A 26955-nucleotide genomic window follows, 5' to 3' on the forward strand; every position below is an offset into this window, starting at 1 on the left:
AGGGGGATGAGTCAGGAAGAAGGGAAGGAAGAGGAGGGGAGGGGGGGAAGAAGTGGAGGAGGAGAGAGAACAGGAGTAAGAGGAGGACAAAACCGTAACTGACCAAAGACCAGGGGAAGGTGGGAGGCCAATGTGAAAGCTAATATCCTCATCACAATGCATTTTAACAGGTGAATGATACTGTTTTGTTTCCATGCAAACTTAACAAATGGAAAACTGAGTGCTGCTTTATGTCCAGTATGATATTGTCTCAGTGCTAATTCCCCTTTCCTACAATATTTGTGGATGTTTATTGGGTTTTTGATAAGTTTTAGAAGTCAGTTGCCTTAGAATATATTTAATATTAAGTGCACTTAAGCTGAGACAGAGCTTCTTTTGCTTTAAAATGTTTAATAAATGTAAACAGTAAATAATTAATAAACCATTAATCCTTTAAAAATCATTAACATTTTATACCATATAAGCCAGACCATTGTCCTTAAGGTTTTTTTTTATTTAAATGTCTCATTATGTAGGACTGTGGCAATACTTTTATATGATTCTGACAGTGTTGTGTTGAACAAAGGTTTTCCTTTAAGTTGTCAGTTGGCACATTTACATGGTAATAAGTAAACAATAGATCTACTGTTGAGAGAAATTCTGTTTTTATAAAGGAAAGAAGGTTACTCAAAATCATGTTATCCATAAAGGAAGATGTCTTAACAGGTTTTAACGGCAGAACAAACACATTGTAGACAACCAAATTCAGCTAGCATGCTCCTTCCACAACTTTCTATGACTTCCTAATGCTCCTAATGCATTTTCTTGGGTGTCCATCTTTGATCAGATATTACCAAGGCAGCAATAGCATTTACTTTTTGTTTACCAGAATGTACCAGAACAAAATGTTTAAATATGAAAATGAGCATAAGAAGAAAATTATACTGCATGAACTCATCATCATAATATTTATATGATATTTTATGGAAACAATCAATTAGCTCAGAAAAAAGAACAAGTTTTATAATTAAATCTTATGTCTGCATTAAGAGATGCCTTCGTGAATACTCTAGCATTGCAAGTAGGAGATGAAATATTTATCAACTGAAGCATAAGTGATATTGTTCTTGGAAATATATTTAAGACCCTTGATAAAGCATATCATGGCACCAGATATGCTACACAAGTATAACTCAATACTATGATTTCACCCAGAAATGATCTTTGCACATTTTTTCAACTGAACAAAAATGAGAGAATATCATTTCATTTAGTCCCCAACCCAAATTTCTCTCCTGTACATTTGCATCACACACAACAAATCGCTATGCATTGCAAATTGATATCCCATTAAACCTAATAAAAGTAACTGCTTACCTTATTCTTTCTCTTCCGTCGAAATCTCAGAAGTTCTTTGTGTTGTCTTGATACAAAATTCACTGCTGCATACTCCAGAAGTGCTGAAAACACAAAAAGGAGGCATACTGCCATCCAAATATCAATAGCTTTGACATATGAAACCTGGCCAGGGGAGAAACAAGGCGAAAAAGAGCAAGAAAATTAACTTTGGTTGCTACTGCCTTCAAAAATACAATTGTTATTTTCTGATTCTGAATATATTTTATAAATAAGTGAAAAGAATCTAGTCACTAAGAACTTTAAGATATTGTTTGTTTTACAAATGTTATGGATCAGTTATAATTATAGGACTTGAATATATTTTGCTATTATTTGCAAGTTTGGCATTAATTCAAACATAAGAAAAAACGGGGAAATATTCTATATATGAAACATCAAGGGAATACAAATAGGAAAGGAAGAAGTCAAATTATCTAATTATCTTTGAGGATAACATGATTTTGTGCACGAGAGAGAGGGGAGAGAGAGAGATAGAGAGATAGAGAGAGACAGAGAGACAGAGACAGAGAGACAGAGACAGAGAGAATCTGCTATATATATCTATCATCTATCTACTTGCATATAATCTATCTGCCAATAAATCTATTTTCCATCCATCTTTTAAACATGAATACACTCTAGTATCTCTGTTTCTATTTCAACACGTTAGGGCTTATTCTAGCCTTTGTGGTTTTCAGTCACATCTTCCATTAAAAGTGAGAAATTTGGCTCAAAAATATGTTAATTAATACTGTTGAAAACCAGCTCAGCCTGTGCCCTCTTGGAAACAGCTGTCTCCTGTTCCAAGCCTCATTCCTGAAAACCACATTGCTCCTTTACCATTCATTATTGTCTCTGGCACTGTGACTGTATCCATTGGTCCAGCCACTCTCTGGGATCCTAATTGTCCTCAACCAGCATCCCACAGGCGAAGTGTTCTCCTTATCTAAGGGTATCAGATTCCTCAGAATAGGAGTCATGGATGATTATGAGCTGTCATGTGAATGCTGAGTTTGAACCAGGTCCTCTGGCAGAGCAGCCAGTGCTCCTAACCACAAAGCCAACTCTCAAGTCTCACAGATATGATATTTGAGGTTACTTTTAAGGGCAAATCTGACTGCCTTGTCTTCAAGCTAAAACTCAGTATTTTCTCATCATGAATTTAAAGGCTCAAAGTTATTTCAGGTCACATAAAACCCTTTGTTTATCTTTCTTATCAATGTAACCCATTTTGTTTTTAACCCTTTCATCCAATATTTATTAAATGCCAATGATTTGAATCAAGTTCTATTTTTTTTGTATTGGTGAAATAGAAATCATTAATGGATGTTATGTTGAAGCAAGTAAGTATGGAATGTATAACAAAACTATGTAAGTAGAACTCTTGCAAAGGAAATATGGAATGATGGAAGAATGACTGGGCAAAGGAGACTACACTAGATATGAATGTCTTTGGGGATGCATTAATCACTGGTGTTTGCCACTTTCTTACTATGTCCTAGCTTCCATTCCCTTTGAGTTTTTGGAAACTGAAAACACCCAACAAGTTCTTTCTTCCTGCCTTAGGAACTTTTGACTTGCCTTTACATTTGTCTGGAATATTCCCTTTGAGGTACTCCTGTTTATTCTTCAGAAGACAGCATAAGCTACTTTCTCAGGAAATCTTTTCCTAAGTGTTCATAATAGAAGATCACTTCTCACTACCCTCCTCTGCCTTTTCACAACCAGAGGCAAAGCTCCTCACTGCAGAGGTGGTATTGAGGCCTAGTTAAATACTTGCTTAAAGTCATAGAACTACCAATTTCAAAGGTGATGATTTGTAAATAATTAATGTACATCTGGAGACCATAAATATGGTCTACTATTCTCTTTCCTCCCAGTTTAGACTAAATTACCACTAAAAATTAAGAGCAACATTGTAAATTGGAGTTCATTTTGTGTCGACTTTCATCTTTAATTTCTCCCTAATAGATAAAAGTCAAAGTTCCTACATGTTTGTTTGCTTTGATCTTAAACACAGACTATCCCCACTACCAGACACTGTGAGAAAGGAAATGGGTGGGGTCCAGGTATTTACTTGAGAGAAACAAAATATCTTTGGATCAAGAGAATCAAAACTTAAAATTGGAAAAACTTTTTATTCTTCAAAATACAGTGATGAGTCCCCCTGAGGACATAAAATGTAGCAAGGGTTTTCATCTAGTTAAAACCAAGGAGATCACAGTCTACTGAACTTATATTAATCTAGGGAGGCATTGTCTACTTGATAACTTACAGTTAGTCTCAGTGGAGTGTTTAGCCTTAAATGGGACACCTATATTACCAGTACCCAAGGCTGGGGGATATTTGCAGAGGAGGAGCACAAAAGATTGTAAGAGCTAAAGGTCTGGGAGGACCAGTATGGAGTAGTGTTTTCTGTACATGACAGGAACACTGAACTTATGAACTCTTAACAACTGCATTTGCCTGCATAAAATCAAGCCAGTCAACATTCTGTTGAGAAGAGGGAATGATTCATGAACCTCTACCGTAATTGTGGCACTATGAATAGTTGAGGACTCACTTCTGGAGATGTGGGAGTCAGTTTTCATTAAATTGATAGTTACTGGTAGGCTGACCACACTCCAGTGAATTATCTATCACCCAAGAGTATGTAGACAGTACAAACTGGCTTCAGTGGATCATTGAAAAAAAATGTCATGAAAACTATTTCTTCTACTCTCAGCATTCATTAGCTACCAGTAGTCTTTTGTATATAGTTTAAGACCTCGAAAGAGAGCAACGGAAGATATATGGGGTGTAGGGGAGGTTGGAGAGAGGAAGGGGATAGGGACATATGAAGAAAAAGGACATGGGGAAATTATATGACTATGTTATAATCTCAAAAGCTAGAAAAATAGGCATGAAGTTGGATTGGGTAGGGAGATGGGGATGTGTGTTGGAGGAGTTACGAGAATGAGTGAGGGGTAAAATTGATCAAAGGTCATTGTATTAATTTCTCAAAGAATTATTAAGTATTAAATGTTTTGAAGGTTTATAATATATGTTCTATAGACTGCACATTTATCTTAATGTTATAATTAGAAAATAGAGAACATTTGCATTACAAATAACATAGAACATATATGACTAAATTTTATCATTATTGATGAGTTTGGATGCCAGACAGAACTAAGCCACCTCAGTCTTGGATAGAAATTATACTTGGGGAACTTGCCTAAACACAAATTTCTCTATGTTTCATACTTTAAAACATAAATAATGGAAGTTGGCTTGATGAGAATCTGCCTATGATATAATATGTCAATAGACAGCATGGAAATCTCACTGGCTGGAAATTACATGTACCATGTCCACTTTTGTTGAAGTGTGGTCCTGGAGGTGTGCTGTCACTGTAAATCTGTCTTGTGACAGAGTGGTGGAGGAAATGCAGGGCACTTGTGCTTGTCAGTTTGGGTGATTAATGGTACAGGCTTGAGGGGGCATGGGTCATTTTGGTTAAAGTTCAGCAACCAGAACTACTCAGAATCAGCCTCAAATTAAAACAAAACAAAAACTGCCAAACTTCCCTAGTACCCGAGGTGGAAATCCAGAGGGAGCAACACAGCATTACACTAGAGTCAGAGAAAGTCAGAAAAAAGTTTTTCTATTTTTCATTCTGAAACAAATGCAAGAAGCCCCATGTGCTCAGGAGTTACGATATTTTAAGATGATAATGTAAGATAAGCTTCACTGAAGAGCCAAACACATTGCCTCCTAGAAAGAAGTTATCAATCGTGGTGACTGAAGGGAAGGGGGTGCCTGAAATGTAGCCAAGTTTTTAAAATCCATACTGTCAGGGAGAGCATAGTAAATCAGTCCTAAGGCAGTACAAAAACTAGTCATAGCAATGCTGCCATGGAGAACTTCTTAATCAAAGAAACACAGCTGTCTAAAAAAAGAGAGTAAAGGGTTTCTAGGCTCCCAGTTTTTTCACCTATGAAATGACTTTGTTTGAACCATATTGCTTTAGAGAGGATGGAGTAGAAATAGAACATAAGAAGAAGATGAGGAGAGAGGGCACAGGAGAGAAGGAGGGACAGGGAGAAAGATAAATAGAGGAAAGGAGAGATGCAGGAAGAGAAGGAAGAGTGCATTTAGCATTGATAATTTTACTACAGTGCTCATCCCTCTTCCAGTTAGTAACTTATTTGTGGATTTAGTCCTGAAATCATTTCATTTGTTCTTTCTGATCTTGAGTGATACGTTGTATCTATCAATGGGCAATAGTTCATAAGTTCAGTGCCCCTGTGCAAGATTACAACAATACCACTCAAGAGCAATGTTTTTATCTTTGTTGTCTGACAAGCACATTGGAGAAACAGCATTGTAGATATGGAACCATATGCTCAGGTTAAAAGGCCTGCCTAGACACATGCCTTTGCAATCACCTCCTAAGCTGGTCAAAAGCATTACCGTGAGGCCATTAAATCCCTACACCGAAGTTCACAGAGACAGTTTATTAATGAATGAAGATATGTTGGCTGTGGATTGCTAATTATTACTCAGACTGGCACTCATACGTTGTTTGCACACACAAAAATTTAGATGCATTTAAAAGCTTAAATTTTAAGAATTGGAAACTGATTAAAGTAAAACCTAAGCCTCCATGCAGACATCTATCTATAAGGCAATTTTCCATGGGTTGTTTAAGAGTTAACGCCTTGCCAATTTTTCTTCAATCTAAATTTATTTTTCTTAAAAAAGAAATATATATTACAGAACATTGCAGTGTATGCCTTTGGGTAAGTTGTTTTGTTCTTCCTCTAACTGCCATCCATCTTTGTAGATTTTCCCCAGTTCCAGAAATGTCAAGAGAACCATGATGGATCAGTTTGACTGTGGAATAAGAAAGTGGATCAGGCATACAGACAAATGTGTTTCTCAAAATATGCTGGGAATTTGTCTGTTTATATGTTGCTTTGTTTTCTAGGGTTTTTATTGCTGATCTCTATGAAATTTACTTGATTATTTAGTTTGTTCACTACGATGTGAGACCCAGCATAAAAAGTTAACCTTTTTGTAATGATTATAGGAGAAATATTATCTAATGTCAGAGATGAAATAATTTCAACAAAGAGAAATAATAAACAGTGCTTTAAAGCATAAGCTAAAGCAAGTTGAGTTGGTGTTGACGAAGAGCATTAGGCAGTAGCTAGTGATGGAGGTGAGATATTTGGAGCTTTGACGTCCTGGGGTTTTTAACTCATAGCCTTGGGGGAGGTGACTCTCGGTGATTGCACTGAAGCTGCAGTCACTCTGATTATGTGCAGACATATAGTAAATGCATAATGCTTCTTATGCTACGTTTGTCATATTGAAGGTTTTTACTTTAAGAGATAAAATGCCAATAAATGAGCAAGGGAGATGAAGATCATGATGGAGAAATCTACAGAGACAACTGAGCCAAGCTCACAGAAACTTCAAGAACTCTAGACCTACAACTGTGGAGACTCCAGGGGATGGAACTAGGCCCTCTGTATATGGGAGACAGCTGTGAAGCTTAGACTATCTGAGGGGCTTCTGGCAGTAGGACCACTATTCAAACCTAGTACTTGAGCTAACTTGTTGGAGCCCATTGCCTATGGTGGGATGTCATGCTCAGTCTTAATGCAGGGGTTGGACCCTGCCCTAACCTATTGTACCAGACCATGTTGACTCCTCATGGGAGCCCTTACTCATGAGCAAGAGTGGACTGTGGGGATGTGAGTGGGTGAGAGGAGGGGTGGGAGGGAGACCTGTGATTGGAACGTAAAATGAAATTTAATAAAAGAGTCAAAAGGCAATGAAGAAGTCTTTTGTCCTGAGTTGAATTATTTCTAGTGACTAGAGTCATCCTTGAGGCACTTCTGAAAGTGCTACCAGGGAAAGACAAAAGGATGGTTAAGGTCATGGTTAACTCTCATTCCAGTTTCAAGTCCCAGAGCCCTGCCTTCCTATCTTCCATCAGGTGTGACTAATGTTTTCTAACATTTACATGAAAATGTAAAATAAATCTAGATGTCACTAGAGATGGTTCTTGAGAGGGTGCCAGTAGACTTTCTGGCATCCACAATCTATTAACTTTGGACCAATTCATCTGATGTTAAATTAAGAGTGTGTGATTTCTTGCTCCTGTTTTACATGCTAGAGATTTTGTTCTATAGCTGCCTACTTATTATGACCATCTTTCTTAGAGTGTTACTTTATGATAATCTTGGAGACAGATGATGCCTATAAGGGTCTTTTAAGTACCTATTTTTGAGCCAAGGACTTTCTCTCAACAAAGGTACAATTGTCTCATTTTGTCTTTTAGGAAGTTCATAAATATGGTTCTGAGAGATATATACATATATATGTATATATATGTAAATACTTATAAACACACATATATATGTGTTCAGTAAAGTATATAGTGAAGGAGAATTTTAGGTGAAAATTAGTCTCAAAATTGCATATGCAGGTTTTGTTTTTTAAATTTAGTTTTATCATCAAGTCATTCTATGGTGTTGTCATGAAAATGTAAACTTTGGAATTTTACTTAAACTTAATATATATATGTATACATGCATATATATACTACAGATATATATATGTATATATATATAAAAACAATCAGTGAAAAAAGGCCATGAATTTGAAAGAAAGTAGGGAAGGAAAGGGACAGGGGAAATGGTGTAGTTATAATCTCAAAAGTAAAAATAAATAAATTGAAAAAATACAGCAGCTCTGTCTATATGTCAAGTGGAAAGAAAATGTTTATGAAATTGCAAATTTTATACTTAGTAAGCCTAGTAAATATAGCAAGATATAAAGACAACAAGAAATACCCATCATTTCATCTTCTATGGACTCATCCATGCTTAGAAATCATAGTCATGGGGAATTTTTATACAGAATTAAAACATTTTAATTTAATATGCATTGTATAATATGTAATTATAAAGATTTGGGTAAATGATTCTTTCATTTTCTGTTCAGTTTTCTTTTTCCTCTTTTTCAAAAATTAGCATGTATAAATACTTATATTATTCAAGTAAAAATTTTTAGTAATGTATTGAGTATTTTGCTCACATTTATGTCCTATCATAAAATGAAAATCAAGTTTAGGATATTATGTTACAATAATAAAGCATAAGTGAACCCCCGTGTGCTATATTTTTCCAGAATTTATTGAAGTATTATCAGTTAACTGTATTTTGTATTTAAATCGTAAGGAGAACACACTGCTGACTGGAATAGCTTTCCACTGCTGTAATGATAAAGTTTGATTACTATATGCTCCCCTTGGCCCATTTATATTGCTACAGATATATAACTTACTGTTTAAATCCATTGAGTATTTTCTAGACCATTGAGAGTGTTTGCTAATTAATTTTAAGAAACCCACAGTAAATATATCTCCTTTCATTTTCATCTTTTATTTTTTCAATTTAAATAACCCACAATAATCTGTATGCCAGCATAATAAAATCATTAAGGAAACATAAGGATTCGCTTTAATTTTATATCAGCAATAGTTACTTCTATGCTTGGTAATGAAACTATTTTTACATTTTTCAAGAGCTATTGTTTTCCTTATACGATGAGGGAGATAATTGCAAGCTTTAAGTTCTTTTTCAATTAATTTCGTGGTACTCTGGAGTAAAACAGAGACAAGCAGAGGTAAAGTTTATTGCAACTGAATTTTCAAGCTACATCAGAAAAATGAAAATGGCGTACTCACTTGCTCTTTAAAACTAAGAATTGAGTAAATAGTTGAAAAACTCATGTTGTTTAAATGTGCATGTGGTACTCAGTAGACACACACACATGCAACATTAGGTTCTGAGGATGGAAATGTCTAAAAGATGTCTTATCTTCTCCTGAAGCTGCTTCACTTCTCATAAAGTGTGTTTCACAAGCAAAATAACCCCCAAAAACGAAAGAAAGAAAGAAAGAAAGAATGAATGAATGAATGAATGAATGAAAGAAAGAAAGAGAGGACAGTAACTGAAACTAAGTTCAAGGTGCTGTCTCTCAACCCTTAAATACCCTTTAGTCTAGAATTTGCAATCGTGGTGGACCAGAGGTTTCTGGGCCTCTGTGATAAACTTAATTAATTAGCTATCTTTAGACATTCAGTGTTCTTTGTCTTTTTACATGTAGCAGCTTTTCGGAAATAAGATAGCTGGAGTGATAGGGATAAAGTGGGAGGGACCCATCTAGAATCTCCCTGAGAATTTTCCTTCCTCTGAATCTCCATCCCCTCTTACTTTTTGTATCCTTTTATAATTTGTACAGATTAGTTGAGGAAAAGACACAGAAAGTTTTAGCAGATAGAAGTGTTTGTAACCATTTCTTTCTCTCTTCTTCTCCAAAGCTTCCTTGCTCATGGAATACACTCCCAATCTAATCAACTTGGGTTATTTGGGTTTGGCCATGGTACTTGGTATAACTCGTGGAATGAGAACAGAAATTGATTCTTTGCCAACTTTGACCCAAAAGGAATTTTGTACCTGCTTGCTTCCTACTGTTCATGCATTTCCCAATTGAGAGGGTGGGGCACATGGCTGGTAACCATAGTTACTACATAATGAGACATAAGGAGCAAACTTAACTACTCTGCAGTCTAAACCAAGGCCAGATGCTGAAAATTCAGTCAATGTCAAAGAAGCCTAGAAGAGACCAAGATAATTCATAATTTCCTGTGTAAGAAAAATGACACAAAGACACACAATTTTGTTGTTACTTGTTATATAGAATAATTATAATGAAATAAGACCTAGACAATTCTTAGGGCCAAGAATCTCACTCAGCGTACTTAGTGTTAAGAAGCAGAGTTTGGATGAACTTCCTTTCAATACAGGTATTTTCAGATCCTTGCTGGAGTTGTACTGGCATAGATACAAGTGTATGCTATTAAAGTTCCTATGGCTGATCATTAGTCTTTAGAAAGCAGACATTTTAGGGTTCATATCTGAACTAGATCTTGAGTTAAAATCATGAGTGACTTCACTAACTCTTCTTCCACTCATGATGTACACTGGTACCTCTTAAGAACGACTGCTTTTCTGTATTTGAAAACTGATAACACGATGTGGGGATTTGAATTTGAGAGTCTTTGGGTGGGTGTCACAGTATCAAGGTTAACTTTTGTGAGTTCTTTGAGATTTCAAACAGCAGATATGAATCTGTTCTTTTAGGTGACTGAAATGTACGGGTGAATTCTCAGCGTCTTCTCCACTAGCCCTCAAACACAGAAACAAACAACCTTCCCCGAAACAATCTAAATTCCAATTTCAAGAGATATTCTGTTCTTTTGAATAGACTGATCCAGTCTGTTAATGATGTTTGTTTGCACAGGATGTTCAAAGTTGGCCCTTCTGAATTCTAGTATGTCTAAGTAAATATGCTAAAACTCTTGTTCTTTCTATTCACACATTTCAATTCTCTCAGTCTTGCCCCATTCTGTGCCCTGAATATTTGTCTTCTGTGCTCCATAAAACCTGTAAACTCTTAAAATGGAAATATGCTGACGTTTTTCTAAGTACTAACTTAGATTTCATTTCCTGATATCCCAGGAAATAAGACAGATATGGGTAAATTCCTTTTAAAATTTGACCATGCAGTTTCTACTATCACCCAGACTCCTTAGGACATTCATACACAAATGCATACGCGTTGAAACCCAGGTTAAACAAATAAGCAAGTTTGTAATTTTCACATGGGGAATATGTTATAAAACCACAAATTGATTTGGACTATTTAAAAGATATAATAAAGTGTCAATAAAGGAAGTCATTATCTTGAAGACAATCATCACTTCTTGCTGAGAAAAGTGGACTTTGTTCAACACCATTTTTTTCTATCTCATGTAACATTTGCATTATCTTGTGACCAAAGTGTATTTACTCACACAGTTTAACTTAATCAGTTGAACTAGAATGCATTCATAGAAAACACTAAGGGGACTGTGCGTACATTTATAATTTATCTCAGGGAGCTGATACAGCATCAAATGTTCACAATAAGTTAATATTGCTTTACTATGTTGAAGTTCATCATTTTAAGAAAAATAATAGTTTGCTGTGTTGGAAAATTTAGGGGGTTTCTTTGCATCAGTGGTTCTCAATCTGTGGGTTGAGAGCCTTTTGGGAGTTTCATATCAATGTCCTGCACATCAGATACTTACATTATTATCCATAACAGTAGCAAAATTATAGTTATGATATGGCAACTAAATAACTTTATGATTGGGGGTCACTGCAATATGAGGAACTGTGTTAAAAGGTCAGGTTGCAGCATTAGGAAGGTTAAGATGCACTGCTTTAGATAATAGATGCTTCTTAGAAATTATCTTATAAGAAGAAAATATTTTTCTATTTCTATCTGGCTATGCAGATAAACAGAAACTCATATTTATTTTTACTATGTCTTATTGAGAGAGGTATTGAAATTTCGACAAACTTTATACAGCAAATGGTTTAATTACAATGCACTCAAATTATAGCCTTAGATAAGCACTCTTTCCTACTGACCTACAGTTGCCTAGGAGCTTGAAGGTAGGGGTACAAAGTAATGGAAACCAGGTCATAGCACCAACAAAAAATGATGCAGTTCTTGATGGGGAGTAATTACCATAATATTTTGCAATTTGGTAATACATTACCAAAGCATACAGATATCAGTGTCTCAGTTTATATTCTAAAAATATATTAAGAAAATAATATGTGTATATATGTGCATGTATCTATGTATCGTGCCCACATTTAAAATCACCATGTATATCAATTTAAATAATTTTTCAATGTATTATAAGTATTTAAATATACAGATACAAAATAATTCCATGGTGCATCTAATGACTGTTGATATTTAAATAACAGGAAGCCATTGCACATGATGTACATAGCAGATATCAGTGATTTATTGAGTATTTTCTTCAATAACCTCATTTTGCAAGATTTAGTGATTTAAGAATCAATGTTGAATACACCTAATGAATTTTTGATCAATCTGACATTTTTGTGCATGCATTAGACACATTTCCCCTCAGGACACTTACCTTTGGTAAGGAAGCCCGGGATCCAGAACTCTGTGTCGTCATAGTAAGCACGGTGGTAATGCCCAAAGCTACTCTTGCTGGGGCTGCATCCATGTTAATCCAGAATGAGACCCAAGACAGAATAACAATCAGAAGGCTGGGAATGTACATCTGGATCAAGTAGTAGCCCATCTGCCGCTCAAGGTGGAATCGCACTTCTATGCATGTAAACTTTCCTAGTTGTTCATAAAATAAATGCAACCATTAAATAAAAGCCGGGTTTTGTCATGCCGTCCGTCAAATGTGACTTACTTTTCATAATAATTTTACTGTAAGAATTTCTACTAAAACGAAGAGACACATTCAAACTGGGTTTTTCCTTTCCTTTTATTTTTTTTCTGTTTGCATCTGGAAGCAATGTGACAAGGGAGTGAACTCTTCCAGGAACTAGTATGCAATCCTATTTTCATGTTCAAATAGCTTTTCATACTTGTCAAAGTGCTCAAAGATCTGTTTTTTGTTCAGTTTCTAACACTTGTTCTGAGATATATGTTTATTATGTAAAGGTTATCTACATTTTGTTTTCCAGCAGCTTCCATATGCTTATTTAGTCAGAGCTATTTTTTCAGTGAACTTTACACTTCCTATAAGCACTAAGAGATAAATGCAAAGGAAGATTAGTGGTTTCATAAATAATGCTTCAGAAAACTAAATATGTATTATTTTGCATTAATAACTTTTGAGATAATTTTAGAACACAGTGAAAAACAAATTAGTTACACACACTGTATAAATGTATGCCTTTATACCTGTGTTATATACCTCTTTCTTCAAATAAATGTTGTGAATGTTTGACTCAACATCACATTAATATGTTTACTTATCTCTACTACTTTGTTATCAGTCCTTCAAATAAATTGCCTTCTACGTGATTTGATTCTTGGATTTATTGTTTACTCTTTAAGTATCCTCTGATACAAGTTAGTTACATGAGTGAAATTTTTATATGGTTTTTGAGCAGTGATAATTGAGGATACTTTCATTTCTTATATCATACAAATACTAGACAACTAGGTCTTCTGGAGAATTCCTACCCAATTAATTGCTTGAAGTAATCACTCATAATTGTGGGCAAAAATATAAAGGTAGGCAAATGTACTTCCTGCTAAAATGAGTCTCTTGACCCTATATCATCAAAATTATCCCCCAGATGTCTACAGAGTCATCTATTATTCTGTGTTGACAGTGTCCTTTTAAATTTACATCCTCAGAGAATCTGTGAATATAGCTTCATTTGCAAACAATTGACTTGAAGATATAATCAAGGAATTCTTTTCTGTGTTAATGGGGCCCTATTCTAATATCACTGATGTCCTTATAGGAAGAGAGATATCTGGCTACAGAGACACGCATGAATGCAGAGATCAGCAGGTGACTATGGAGAAAGAGACTAAAGTGATGTAAGTCAACAAAAACGAAGAGTTGTCAGAAACAGGAAACTAAGAAAAGGCCATGGAAGGAACCTTCCTTGGAGCCTCCAAAGTAAACATATATTTTCTGTTATGTGATTATTTTGTATTTAGCTTCTAGAGCTGTGAGAGAATGAAATTATGTTGGCATAATCTACCAAATGTATGGTAGTCTGTGATTATAGTCTGAAGAATCTAATGTACAGCTATATATTACCTCTAGAAATCTTTACAGCATATCCTAAATGAAGTTATCAGTTTTTCTGTCATTAGAGAAATGGGCAAGGGCACTGCCATTGTCTTGCATGCTCTTTAATTTTATGCTTAGATGTTAACCTTGAACTTGCTCACAAGTTAGATAACACATTAATTTGTGAGTTGAAAATGACAATTAAGAATTAGATATTGTGAGTTGGCTAAGGAGACAAGGGAGACTGGGACTTTATGGGAGGAAAATGGAGCTGTCAGTTCTCGAAAATACTGAGGTCACAATGAATCATACTTTACCATAAAGACACAGTAAGAGTTACAGATGATGTTAGCATGCTAACATCAAACCATATACACATCACACTGAGGGGAAGCTTGACTTGTGAAAGTTTAGTGGCATTTGCAGTTGGGATAAATTCATGGGAACAGCCCACAACAATTAGGAGAAGTGAATCAATTTCCTAAAGATATAAATACCACATAAAGTTTCTTAATCCTTGGTGTTAGTTATTTAATATGGTATCAAGAAAAAGGGTTCCTCTATCAGTCCAAGAAGTAACTGAAAGTATAAATTAATAAAAATATTTAAAAATATAGGAAATAGGAAAAATGTTTTGAATACATGAATGCATGGCAAATGATGTAATTATTTAAAACAAGTCCTTTTGTTAACATATATAGTGTTTATATCCAAAAATAGTTTAATATTTTTCTATAGAAATGAAACGTTTATAAGTGTTGCTCCATAAAGAATTTTCAAGTGTAACTGAGAATCAAGCATTTCTTTGATCTCATACAAATCAAATATGACAAGAATCAATGAGGGAAAGCACCCATAAATTTTGAAATTGTTCATTTTCTATTCCATGAGCTAAAACTGTTAAAATTAACATGACATTGAAATTTTAATAATCTGCATATTGTAAGATGCAAAATCATAATCATAGAGAAGAATATTCAGTCTCTACCTGTATTGTAGTGTTTAGTGCAGTATCGCAGATCTTTTTCTTCTTTCAACAGAAATTGAGGCAAAGTGAGTCCTTCGGCCACTTGTACTGGTGCCTCATCTTGCCATTCAAAAATGAGATCATTCATTGTGTACCCAACTAGACAAAATGTTATAGAAATGTTTATATCAAAAGCAGACATTCAAATAGAAGCAATAAGAACTTTTCTGTATAGTCAACACATGGAATGAGAGGATCACTAAGACCTAGAGTCTATCCCCTGAATAGTACATTTCTTGATTCCATTTTCATAACATAAGAAAATGAAGTGGGCTTGAAAGAACACAACATGGAAGATAGTATTTATTCTTTCAAGGGATGGAAAGCTCTTTGATTAATTTAGCATTTTTAAACATTATTCTGCTACCTTAGTTTCCAGGACTATTTGATAAAGCCAAATAGTCCCTGGTTAGAAAATTAATTAAAATATAAATATCTCTCAGTAAACTGTTAATGCCTTCCTTGCTTTAGTCACCTCAGGTTATATAATCTGCTTCTGGGTCCCAAGTCCCAACATGGACAAAATGGTCTGAAACTGCAAGTTTATTCTGTTTGGTAGAGATGATAAAAAAAATACACATTGAGTAGTTTGGATCAAAAATAGATATGTAATTACATTATTCTCTAGACCAGTCATTCTCAACCTTCTTTATATTGTGACCCTTTATTACAGTTCTTTATGTTATGCTGACCTGAGCCATAAATTAGTTTTTGCTGCTACTTCATAAATGTAATAAATCATAATGCATATCTAATATGCAGTATATCTGATATGGAACCTCAAAACTGTTACGACCCACAGGTTGAGAACCACTGCTCTAGACCTAATTATTGGTTTATTTATCCTAGAATGTCTTTCAATGATATAATGAATAATGATTGGACTGGTAATAAAAGAATGACTCACTCTTTTTGTTGTTTTGGTTTTTTTTTTCAAGACAGTTTTCTATGTATAGTTCTACATGTCCTGGAACTTACTCTGTAGATCAGACTGGCCTTGGACAAAGAAAACCACCCGCCTTTGCCTCCCTGAGTGCTGGGATTAAAGGCAAGCACCATCACAGCCCAGTAAGAACGATTCACTCTTATCCACAAATCATTTTTCTTACATGCATTATAAGTCACACTCTGTTTAAAGCCAACACAGATGCACATTTGTCAATGATCTAATAAGGGAAACATAAGCACCAGTTTCATCTGCTGCCATTTGAAGTATATATCTTAAATCCATACAAAGAATCACAGAAGACAAAGTATTTGAGATTATTTTTGCCCCAATTTAGAAAGATGGATGAAAAGATAAGTCAAACTTCTTTCACTTTTGACATAATAAAAGCTTTGTAGAATCTTTTGGAAACAGAAACTAGCTGCCTGAAATTCCATTGAAGCCAAGGTCGAATTTTCTCTCTTCCAGTTTATATGAGAACATATAACTTGTTATTGTGGTGAAGAACTGTTCACATCAAGTGATTAAAGAATGGACATTTTACAGCCATATTACTGTGTTTATTTGCAACTCATAGGAGGCTTAAGCTTGAAAGCCTTAGGTAAATAATGAAATGGCCATGTTTAAAGTTTATTTCCTTTATACTGAGTAACCCAATGAGAGTTGAAGGAAACTTAATTACATTATTGCCTCAGTAAACCTTCAAACACACTTTAATAGATTCACTTCCCCAGAGTCTGAAGTGCTTTAATATCCTTTTCCTTTGGCTAGCAAATCTTTATAGAAGCTAATATTATTAAGGAAAACAGACTTAGTAATGAGAGCAAGGTGATAAATTCATTTGCCTTGAATTGCATAATAATCTCACAATGAAAAAAATTTACACAAAGAACAGAGATTTTAACCTGAACTTGACATTCAATTTTATTTGATGACTATGGTGAAACCTGCAAATGGATGACTCAATTCTTGCTTTTCAACAAGTATTTATCGAATATAAACGCATAGTAAGTTATTCTGCTCCATTTGAGTTTGACCTTGAAAGCTATGGTCCCCAAATGAGGAACGCAAAAGAAAAAGAACCTCAGGAAAAAGGCAAATCAAGTTTGTTTGAAATAAGCTAAAAGCACACAAGGATTATAACAGATGACAGAAATGGCCCTTTCATTCAGATCTAGTGCACAAAGAAGCACACGAAAGGATCTGACAAATCAATACATGTTTGTGTTGGGTTAAATTCTGAGTTGAAAAATTGACTTTCTAAAAATACCTATAAGTAAAATTAGGAGATAAATATCTTTAGATAAAGGAAGTGATGTCACAAAATAGTACTTTATAACATGACAGTAGCCAGATCCTATCATACAACTCACAAAGCCCAAAGCACTTTCAAGGTCATAATAACACATTATTTGTTATTTTCATTGTTCTAATATTTTTCCCCATGTTGAAACAGTGATGGATAATGCTTTAACACAACACAGGCAGTGGCACCAGGCTGTGCTGGTGTGTTCCTAAGTGCCATATCCCTAGGTAAAGAATGCCATTTTCATTTAACCATGCTCATGCTTGATGAAGTAGTAAACACCTTTCTGTAAAATCAATGCTTCAAGAGTGTCCTTGATCTTGTCATTAGCAACAGGTACTAATCTACTACAGTCTGATCCTTATGTAATTATCCTTGTAAACTGTGTGGCAACTTGGGAAGCCTGTATATAGCATTTGTCTGCCTACTCTATATAAGGTACAACGCTAGTTGATTTAGAACAAACTGAACAAGATTTTCTTCTTGTTTTGTGTGAGTGTGTGTACACATCATTTTTACTTGAAAAGTGAAATGATACATTAACAATGTTTCCTAGGTACTTGACAGTCCACTTGTAAAACTGTACACGCTATGGAAATACCATGGGAAGGAAACTGGTAATAGTTTCTGTGAATAACAGATTCTGAAATTTCAAGCCAAAATTGGATGACTGAGAAATAATTTTCTGCTAATCTGCTTGAACAACCAAGAACCTAAGACTAGATACCCCAGGGACTAGGGTAAAATCAAAATAATTAAAATAAAAAACAGGCAAACAAACAAATCTCTGATAAAACATCCTGTTGTACTCATAGACCAGTGTCTTGCTCAGCCATCATCAGCGAAGCTGCCTTGTGCAGCAGATAGCAACAAATACAGAGACCCACCACCAGACATTATGCAGAGAATGGAACACTTTGGAACAGTCTTAAGTGGGAGGTCTCCATCAGATACCTCCCCTTGGAGCATAGAGAACCTTGCAGAAGAGGAAGTGGAAAGGGTGCAGGAACCAGAGGGGATGGAGTACACCAAGAAAACAAGACCCTCTAATTCAACAGGATAGATGCACATAGGAACTCACAGACTGAGGCAGTATGAACAGGGCCTGCAGGTCTGCACCAGATGGGGTCCCAGACCTGAGGGGAGAAGTGGACTCATGCCCCATCTGTAACCCAGAAGCTATCTACAATTGATAACCACCTGCAAATGAAAAAATAATATTCACGAAGGGATTCTCACTGGGGAAGAAAACTACTCTTAGGGGAAGGCTTCATGCCCAGCAGTAGATGACCAATAGAAAAATTCAATGGTATCTTTAGGGGTTCCTTTTTTCATAATGTATCAGGGCTGTTTTCAGCTTTTTTGTTTGTTTATTTTTGTTGGTCCCTCTTTTTACCCTATAGGTTCTGTGTGTGTGTGTGTGTGTGTGTTTCCAGTTTAGTGTTTTAGTGTAGTGTATAAATGAGTGAGTCATCTCTATCTGTTACATGTGACTTCTCTTGGTTCTTTTTATTTTGTTTAAATTTGTCTTATCTTATGTTATTTTATTGTCATCCTTTAGCATCCTGTTTGCTTTTTTTTAATGAGTAACAAAGGGAATGTGGGTCATGATGAGTGAGGAGAAAGGGAGGAACTGGAAGCAGAGGAAAGGGAAATCATAATTAGAATATCATATGTGAGAAAAAAGTTATTTTCAATAAGAGAGAAAATTTCTAAAGTGTTAAAGGAAGGTATTTTTAGTCTCTTAGGATTTCTTTTATTTTTCTTTTTTTCTGGTCAAGAAGGTGTTATTTTCCTCAATGAAAAAATAATACTTTATCCAGAAGAATTAACAAATGTGCAACTTTGAATACAAATGGTTGTGATTTAATTTTAAGTTTGGAAATGATTTTAAAAAGCTTAGAACTACTTTACTAACCCACCAATATAAAATCTTTTAGGACAAAGAAGTTAAAATCATACAATGGAAAAAAGAAAGCATAATCAACAAAAGGTGTGTGCTGATATGTAGAAGATCGCTGATAGATATATCTGTCTCCATGCACAAAACTTAAGTCCAAATGGATCAAAGACCTCAACATAAATTCAGTCACACTGAACTTCTTAGAAGAGAATGTGGGAAGTACCCTTTGTCAAATTGACACAGAAGACCACTTCCTGAACATAACACTAGTAGCACAGACACTGAGAATGACAATTAATAAATGGGATCTCCTAAAACTGAGAAGTTTCTGTAAGGCAAAGGATACAGTCAACAAGACAAAACAGCAGTCCACAGAAAGGGAAAAGATATTCACTAATCCCACACCTGACAGAGGGCTGATCTACAAAATATACAAAGAACTCAAGAAGCTAGTTGCCAAAACATCAATAACCCAATTAAAAATAGGGTACAGAACTAAATAGAGAATTCTCAATAGGGGAATATAAAATGGTTGAAAGACATCCTTAGCCATCAGGGAAGTACAGATCAGAACAACTCTGAGATACCATCTTAAGTCTGTCAGAATGGCTAAAATCAAAAACACCAACAACAGTTTATGCTGGAGAGGATGTGGAGAAAGGGGAACACTCCTCCATTGCTGGTGGGTTTTACAAAACAGTATGGTGATTTCTCAGGTAAATGGAAATCATTTTACCTCAAGACCCAGCAATTCCACTCTTAGGCATAAAACCAAAGGATGCACATTCACATCAGAAGGACATCTCTTCCACTATTCTCATAGCAGCATTATTTTAATGAGAACCTGGAATGAACCTAGATGCTCCTCAACTGAAGAATGGATAAGGAAAATGTGGTATGTTTACACAATGGAGTGCTACTCAGCAGGGGTGCGGGGGTAGGGGGAGGTGGGCAATGAAATCTTGAAACTTACAGGCAAGTGGAGCAGAGGGGAGGTAAGAGAAAGAGGAGGGGTTAAGGGGAGGGGGAGGAGAACATAAGGGATCAGGAAGGTCAAGTTGGGGAAAGCATAAAGAAGGAGAGCAAGGAAAGAGATACCTTAATAGAGGGAACCATTATGGGATTAATGAGAATCCTGGCACTAGGAAAATATCCAGGGATGCACAAGGATGACACAAACTAAGAATCTAAGCAATATTGGAGAGGCTACTTTAAATGCCTTTTCCCGATAGTGAGATTGATGACTACCTTAAATGCCATCATGGAGCTTTTCACCCAGTAGCTGATGGAAGCAGAAACAGAGAGTCACAGGTAAGCACTAAGTCGAACTTCTGGAATCCAGTTATAGAGAGAGAGCACTGATGAACAAAGGGGTCAAGACAATGATGGGGAAACCCACAGAAACAGCTGACCTGAGCTAATTGGAGCTCATAGACCCCTGTCTGACAGCTGGGGAACCAGCATAGGACCGAACCAGGCCCCCTGAGAATGGGTGTCATTTGTGGGGCCTGGGCAGTATGTGGGGTCTCTGGCAGTGTAATCAATACTTATTCCTAGTGCAGGAATGGGCTTTGGGAGACCATTCCCTATGGTGAGATACTTTCTCAGCCTAGATACATGGGGGAGGGCCTAGGTCCTGCCCCAAATGATGTGACAGACTCTGATGATCCCCCATGGGAGGATGGGGAGGTTGGTGAGAGGCATGGGAAGATGGGAGGAGGAGGGAACTGGGATTGATATGTAAAATAAGATTGTTTTTAATTTAAATAAAAATTAATTTAAAATATCCCAACTACAAGCAACTCAGAAAGAAGGGGTTTATGTGGTTTACATTTTATTATATAGTCTATCATTATGGGGCAGTCAAGGAAAGAATGCATTATATCCACAGTCAAGAATAGTCCCGAAGAAAAAGTCACCCACTGTGTGCTTGCTTGTGGATTATTTTGCTAACTTTCTTCACTCTTACACAGTTCACTGTACAGCCTAGGGAATGGTGCTGCTTATAATGGACTGGGTCAAGTAACAAGACTGTCTTTCGCAGACACCTCCCACAGGTGAACCTGATCTAGATAATTCTTCACTGAGACTCTTTCAGGTGCTTCTGAATTTTGTCAAGGTGACAGTTAAACCCATCAGTATTTGTAACTCCAAATGGGTGTGCGGTGGAAAACTGTCTCTTCAAGTGGGCCTTGTTCCTATGTGATTGTTGTTCTCGTAGGAAGGGGCCTTTTGGGCATGTATATGCATAGAGGAGGAGTCATGAGAGAACAAAGACTATAAGGCTACACTGAAGCCAGGGTAGGAAGCCTCAGGTGAAGCCATCATTGCAGACATGATAAATTTAGACAGCCTGAGTCCACACGGTGAGGAAACAAACTTCTGTTGCCTAAGCTACTCTGCTTGAGGAGCATTAGCATAGAAACTCTAACATATTAAAATAATAAATATCGCTAAAAAAACAAAAAGAAATAAAAAACTCTTTAGTCAATAATGTTATATGAGAACAATAGCTTAGATATTTTACTTGTCCTTTGAAAACTAATCCACATTTGGATGATAAGGTCCTCTCCTGAGGGGAAAAATGTTAGGTCCCTTGGCTGATGCAGAGAGTGATGTGCTTCTTAGACACATGTGGTGTGGCTGGGTTTTTCTAACCTTGCTGCAAGATACATGATCATTCTTCTGTGACTGGGTCCTGACATCCAATAATGGCTGAGATGGCTAAAATGCGTGGTCATTTCTATTGGCACTATTGTTCTTGGATGTTCTCATTTGTTGCCATAACAACAGGGAGACAATTTCAGGCACAACCTCTAAGGAGCCCTTATCTCCACTGAATTAGCCTTCAGTCATTGTTCCAAGATAATTTTTACCATTTCCAAACAACAGGATATGGAAGTTCTTTATTTTAAACCCCTTGGTGGGTGAGCTAAGAATTGGAAATTACTAGCCCGGGGTTTATAGGACCCTGTGGGATCATCTAGAGTCTAGACTACTTCCAAGGAACACAACTGTAATAAATTAAAACAAAAAAATTTTTAAAGTGTTGGTTAGCTTGTTTCTCTGTTGATCTGTTTATCCACTCACTCAATGAAGAACCTACCTATGTAATTTTTATCTGTTCACTTAATCTAACTCAAGTTGCCACACTGATAGAGAAAATTTATATGGCTTCCTGTGCTGACTCAGCCACCCTAAAGGGAGATCTCAGAATCACTCAGAAAAGTTGACAGTAAGTAACCTTATCCAAACACTTTCATTTCCAATCCCCTCTAACCTTTCTGAAGCCTTTGCCATTTTATCAAACTTCCCTTTAACTCTGCAGACAATAATACTGCTTCAGGAGAAGTCTCTAGACAATCCCAACATACATCATTCCCTATTATTTCACTTCTCATTAGACACAGAAAAAAATTCTGTTTTTCAATATTATTACTGGGAATTCACCTTCCATCCCACTTAATGGTCTTTTCTCCATTACTTTATCTGCTATATGCTATTAACCTGTTCTCATTTCTAAAGAAATGAAACAAAAATACTTTCAATGTAGTATCTTGAGTGATGATTTTAAATATCATCACATCCTTTAAAATTGTACTTACAAAGAAAAGTAGACTTTAAATAATGATTGAAAGACAGAAATGTACAAACAGTGAAATGCTATGGCCTCCTGTAGAAGTTAAAAAAACTTCTCTTTGAAAATTGATTCATAACTTCAACACAATTTAAATGAAAATTTTACCGTGTTCTTCAACTGGTAGTTAATCTGAAGTACAAAAACACACATAACGGCGCCAGTTAGGAGAACAGTGTAGACCTGTCAATAAATGAAAATCTAGGCAAATAAGGCTGCAGTCTTTCAATGATTTAAGAATGACAAAGTAGAGAAATATTACAGAAAATACAACTCAGAATCAGAACTATGAAGGAAGACTTTAGGTAAAAGATACACTTGAAATCAGCATGGAAAAGTTTTAATGAATGAAAATAGGTTAATTTCTATATTCTAGGGAAAAAGAATACAATCTAGGTCCAGAAGGCACAGTGAATAAAAATAATTGCCATACCCCGAGGATTTGATTTCAATCCCTGGAGCCCAAGGTAAAAACAGAGAGCTGACTTACAAAAGTTTCCTCTTACCTCTAGACTTGTGTGTAACGGCATGTATGCACCTGCAACATACACGTTCATGTACACACACACAGAGGCAATAATAATAATAATAATAATAATTGTTTAAATAAAATAAAATTTACTTGTATTTAAAATGAAGATATAATCTATGCTATTAAAATTCTGGGTTAATACAGTAACATTTTTGTATAATTACCATCCCATAACTGTTTACAACATTGTAGATTTAATTACATGGGCATTTGAAACGCTGTGTTATTAAAATGAAATAACTGATATCACTAACATATACAAAATAGAAATATGTTTATTCAAATGAAGACTCTTAATATATCAAACTTAATATATCAAAGATATATATGTATCAAAGAGATATATTAAGTTCAATTGATGAGTTAAAAATTCACATTTAATTTTAAAAGAAAGTCAGAAAAGCATTTGGTTTAGTTGTTTCAGTTGTTTCAAATGTTTTTAGGAGAGAGACAGAAAATTATTTCTACTTTGACCTAGTTTGCAAATTCTTGTGTTCTTAATCAACATCTGGATTAAAAAAAAAAGAGGGAAGGAAAAACCTACTCTCGGCACATGCTGATTTTCGCTGGGAGAAATATTACTCAAGTCACTTTTATTGACTTGACAAGGACCAACTGCTATGTCAAAATGCGTTTAACTGATTTTTTATGATTTGTACATTTGATTTGAAATCCTTTTCCATAACTCATAGTGTCACATGTGCTTTCATTTAAATTTGTAAGCCTGCTAAATTAAGGGTCTGTTACATTCTCTGAAACCCTTTCGTGTAACTGACATATAACTTAATCTTAACAAGTACTTTGAAGACTGGAATTACTTTCGCCTTCTCCTTTCTCTTTGGGATAATGGTGGTAATATAGAGAATTTTTGTCTTCTTAAATGCCAGACAAACCATTTTGTTCACATTTCTCAAGATTTCATAAGATTGGTATATGTTGAACACACAGTGTTAAAAGTTCTTACGGGAGATCTCACTTAAAATTTTAAAAGGACCTAACCTTGAACTAGAGCATTTTAACAAGAAAAAGGTGTTGTGGTTAGTTGGGGTTTGCAGTAGGAGAGGTCACAGCAGGACACTCCCTGACTACTTCTTTGGAATAAACTTCAGGTGGTGAGAAAAACAATCCAGTGTAGCTTCAGAAGGTCAAAGCTTCAAGACCATTCAAATTTATGAAAGAATTAATCTCATTGACCACACACCACACCAAAGAGATCCACAGTGAGCCTAATCAGTGTGCCAGCACCTAGATGTCCAAACTGTTTGGAGTGGAGCCTGGAAAGGAGCTGCGCTTTTATTTTTGAGATTTCTTACGCTTGATGTTTCGCTGTATCACTATTCACTTCTGAAAGACACATCCTAAGATAGTTCAACAGAAGAATTTTTTTGATGCTAAAAAGGAGACTAACTCTAGATTCTTCTTTTAGGAAGTATTTAAAGAGAATCCCGAAATAGTATGCATAGTGTTATACAATTCAATTTAAAAACGATTGAACACATTAAAGAATACAAAATAGAACTATAAATGTTTAACATAATTACTCTCTACATGGAGTTGTGGGGTTTTTCCTGAATTCCTCTGGCAGATGCCAGTGGAGAACTTGGATTAAGGGGTATTCATGATTATACTGTGGAGTCATCTCCAGGGGGAATGTTGCCCAAGCTCTGAAAGATGCTGCTCTCAGAAGGCTAGAAAATATATGGTTGGGAAGACCTGAAGTTGTCTATAGAATTAACTGAAGAAAGGAATACATGGTGACAACTTTGAATAGAAAAGAGTAGCAAATTCAAGAATCACAGAAAGAAAAGACACTAATGTTTTAAATTGCAGGTGATCTTTGGTGTTTTAGGTCAGTTTTGTGGAATTAGTTTGGTTTTTCAGCCTTTGTATGGGTTGTTGATATTGATTGATCCTCGGTCATCAGATGGGAACTTTACCCACTGAGTATTCAATGGCCCTGTTTCTGTATGATTTCTGACTTGAAAATTCTAACGTCTAAACTCATTCATAAAGCATTTGTCTTTACAACAATATTGAGAGATGAGCATTTCAAAAATAATAAGACTATGAAATCCCTCCTCATAGGTGCTATTACTACTACTCCAAGCCTACGATATTCAGCCTACTTTGTCTCTTGACCCTTTTGGTTTTGTGACATGGAAAGACACAGCAGGAAGACCCTGATATACATAGGTGTCTTGACCTTGGGCTTGAAGACAATACATCAATGTCTATTTGAAGTTACCCAGTATGCAGTATTCTGTTTTAGCAACACAAATTGAAACAGAGCATATACTTTACTACACATAAAAGTGTTGTTTTTTGCACAAGCCACCTTTCCTGGATAAGTGTAACTACCAATGCTTATCAAAGCCTCTCTTTACAGTACATGGAGACTATGACAGAAAACCACAAATGCAGAAATTATCCAATAATGGGGAACAGAGCCCCAGTGGATATAATTATATTGTAGCTCCTATGTCTATGTCTTGGGTGAACATTTGTAAGGAGGTGGAGGAAGGACTATAAGATACATAATACCCACAAGCATTCAGTGAAACAACCTGTCCTAGAAATGGCTGTATAAACAAGACTAGGACAATGGCAATAGCAGTGAGCATGGTAACACGGAGAGAGAAGTAATTGTGAGACCCCACCATTAGATAAGGAATTATGGGCAACAAATGACTTCTGGAGAAAGGTAATTAGCCTTTCTCAGGGATGAGCCCCACTATTGGTTGTTCAATTCTGAGTCTCCAACACCATGTGCACCCCACACAAACACACACAATAATAATAAATAAAACTTTTAGAAGCTGAACAGATGGCCCTGTGATTCAGAATAATGCACTCTTCTTAAGGAACTATTTTTGCTTCCCAGTATCCATGCTGGATACTTGTAATGCCAGCTCTAATGCCTTTGATTCCCTCTTCTGGCCTCTAAAGGCTCCTGCATGCATGCATAAACACACACACACACACACACACACACACACACTAAAAGTGCATCTTCATAAAACAAAATAGACATTAAATATCATCAAAAGGGAAATTGTCTGAGGTGGAGAACTGGAGATAGCACACTCTAGAGCAGACCTCGGTGCAGCCGGTGAGGGGTTGCAAGGAACTTAAGAAAAAAAGGGATTTACATTTGCAGACTTTCCTATGAAACATGAATCAGAAAGAAAGTGGAACAGAGTGTGACTTGTTTTCATTTTAAAGAATGCTTGAGTTAAACATGAACTCAACTAGACTACCCTCTGCTGCTCTATGCAAGAGGTTTGCAAATTAACAACAGTAAAGATGAAACATTATCCTAACTTCATGGGGATTTCAGTGACAAAGACTGACGAGCAAGAACCTCATGAAAAGGAATTAGATGGGGTATGCGATAAATATGTAAAAATGTAAGGTAGCATGTTGTGATAGAATATAATGTAACAAATGGTTGTGGAGCAGAGAAGTAAGTATGGAGAATGGGCAGCAGAGACCTTGTAGAAGAATATAGATCATCCAGCGTTTTC

At 35.8% G+C, this 26955-nt stretch overlaps 1 protein-coding gene across 3 annotated transcripts in view; it reads right to left on the reverse strand.

Moving 5' to 3' along the window:
- Positions 1 to 26955, reverse strand: part of Glra3 (glycine receptor alpha 3) — a 146072-nt gene that overhangs the window by 18907 nt on the left and 100210 nt on the right. For all 3 annotated transcript variants that reach the window (XM_005075143.3, XM_040742269.1, XM_040742270.1), the window contains exons 6-8: positions 15069 to 15206; positions 12443 to 12657; positions 1357 to 1500 (exon numbers count right to left, since the gene is read on the reverse strand). In XM_005075143.3, the coding sequence (XP_005075200.1) occupies positions 1357 to 1500; positions 12443 to 12657; positions 15069 to 15206 (497 nt within the window). The remainder of the gene's footprint in view (positions 1 to 1356; positions 1501 to 12442; positions 12658 to 15068; positions 15207 to 26955) is intronic.

This window comes from Mesocricetus auratus, unplaced genomic scaffold (assembly GCF_017639785.1).
Source record: "Mesocricetus auratus isolate SY011 unplaced genomic scaffold, BCM_Maur_2.0 Super-Scaffold_6731, whole genome shotgun sequence".
NCBI lineage: Eukaryota > Metazoa > Chordata > Mammalia > Rodentia > Cricetidae > Mesocricetus > Mesocricetus auratus.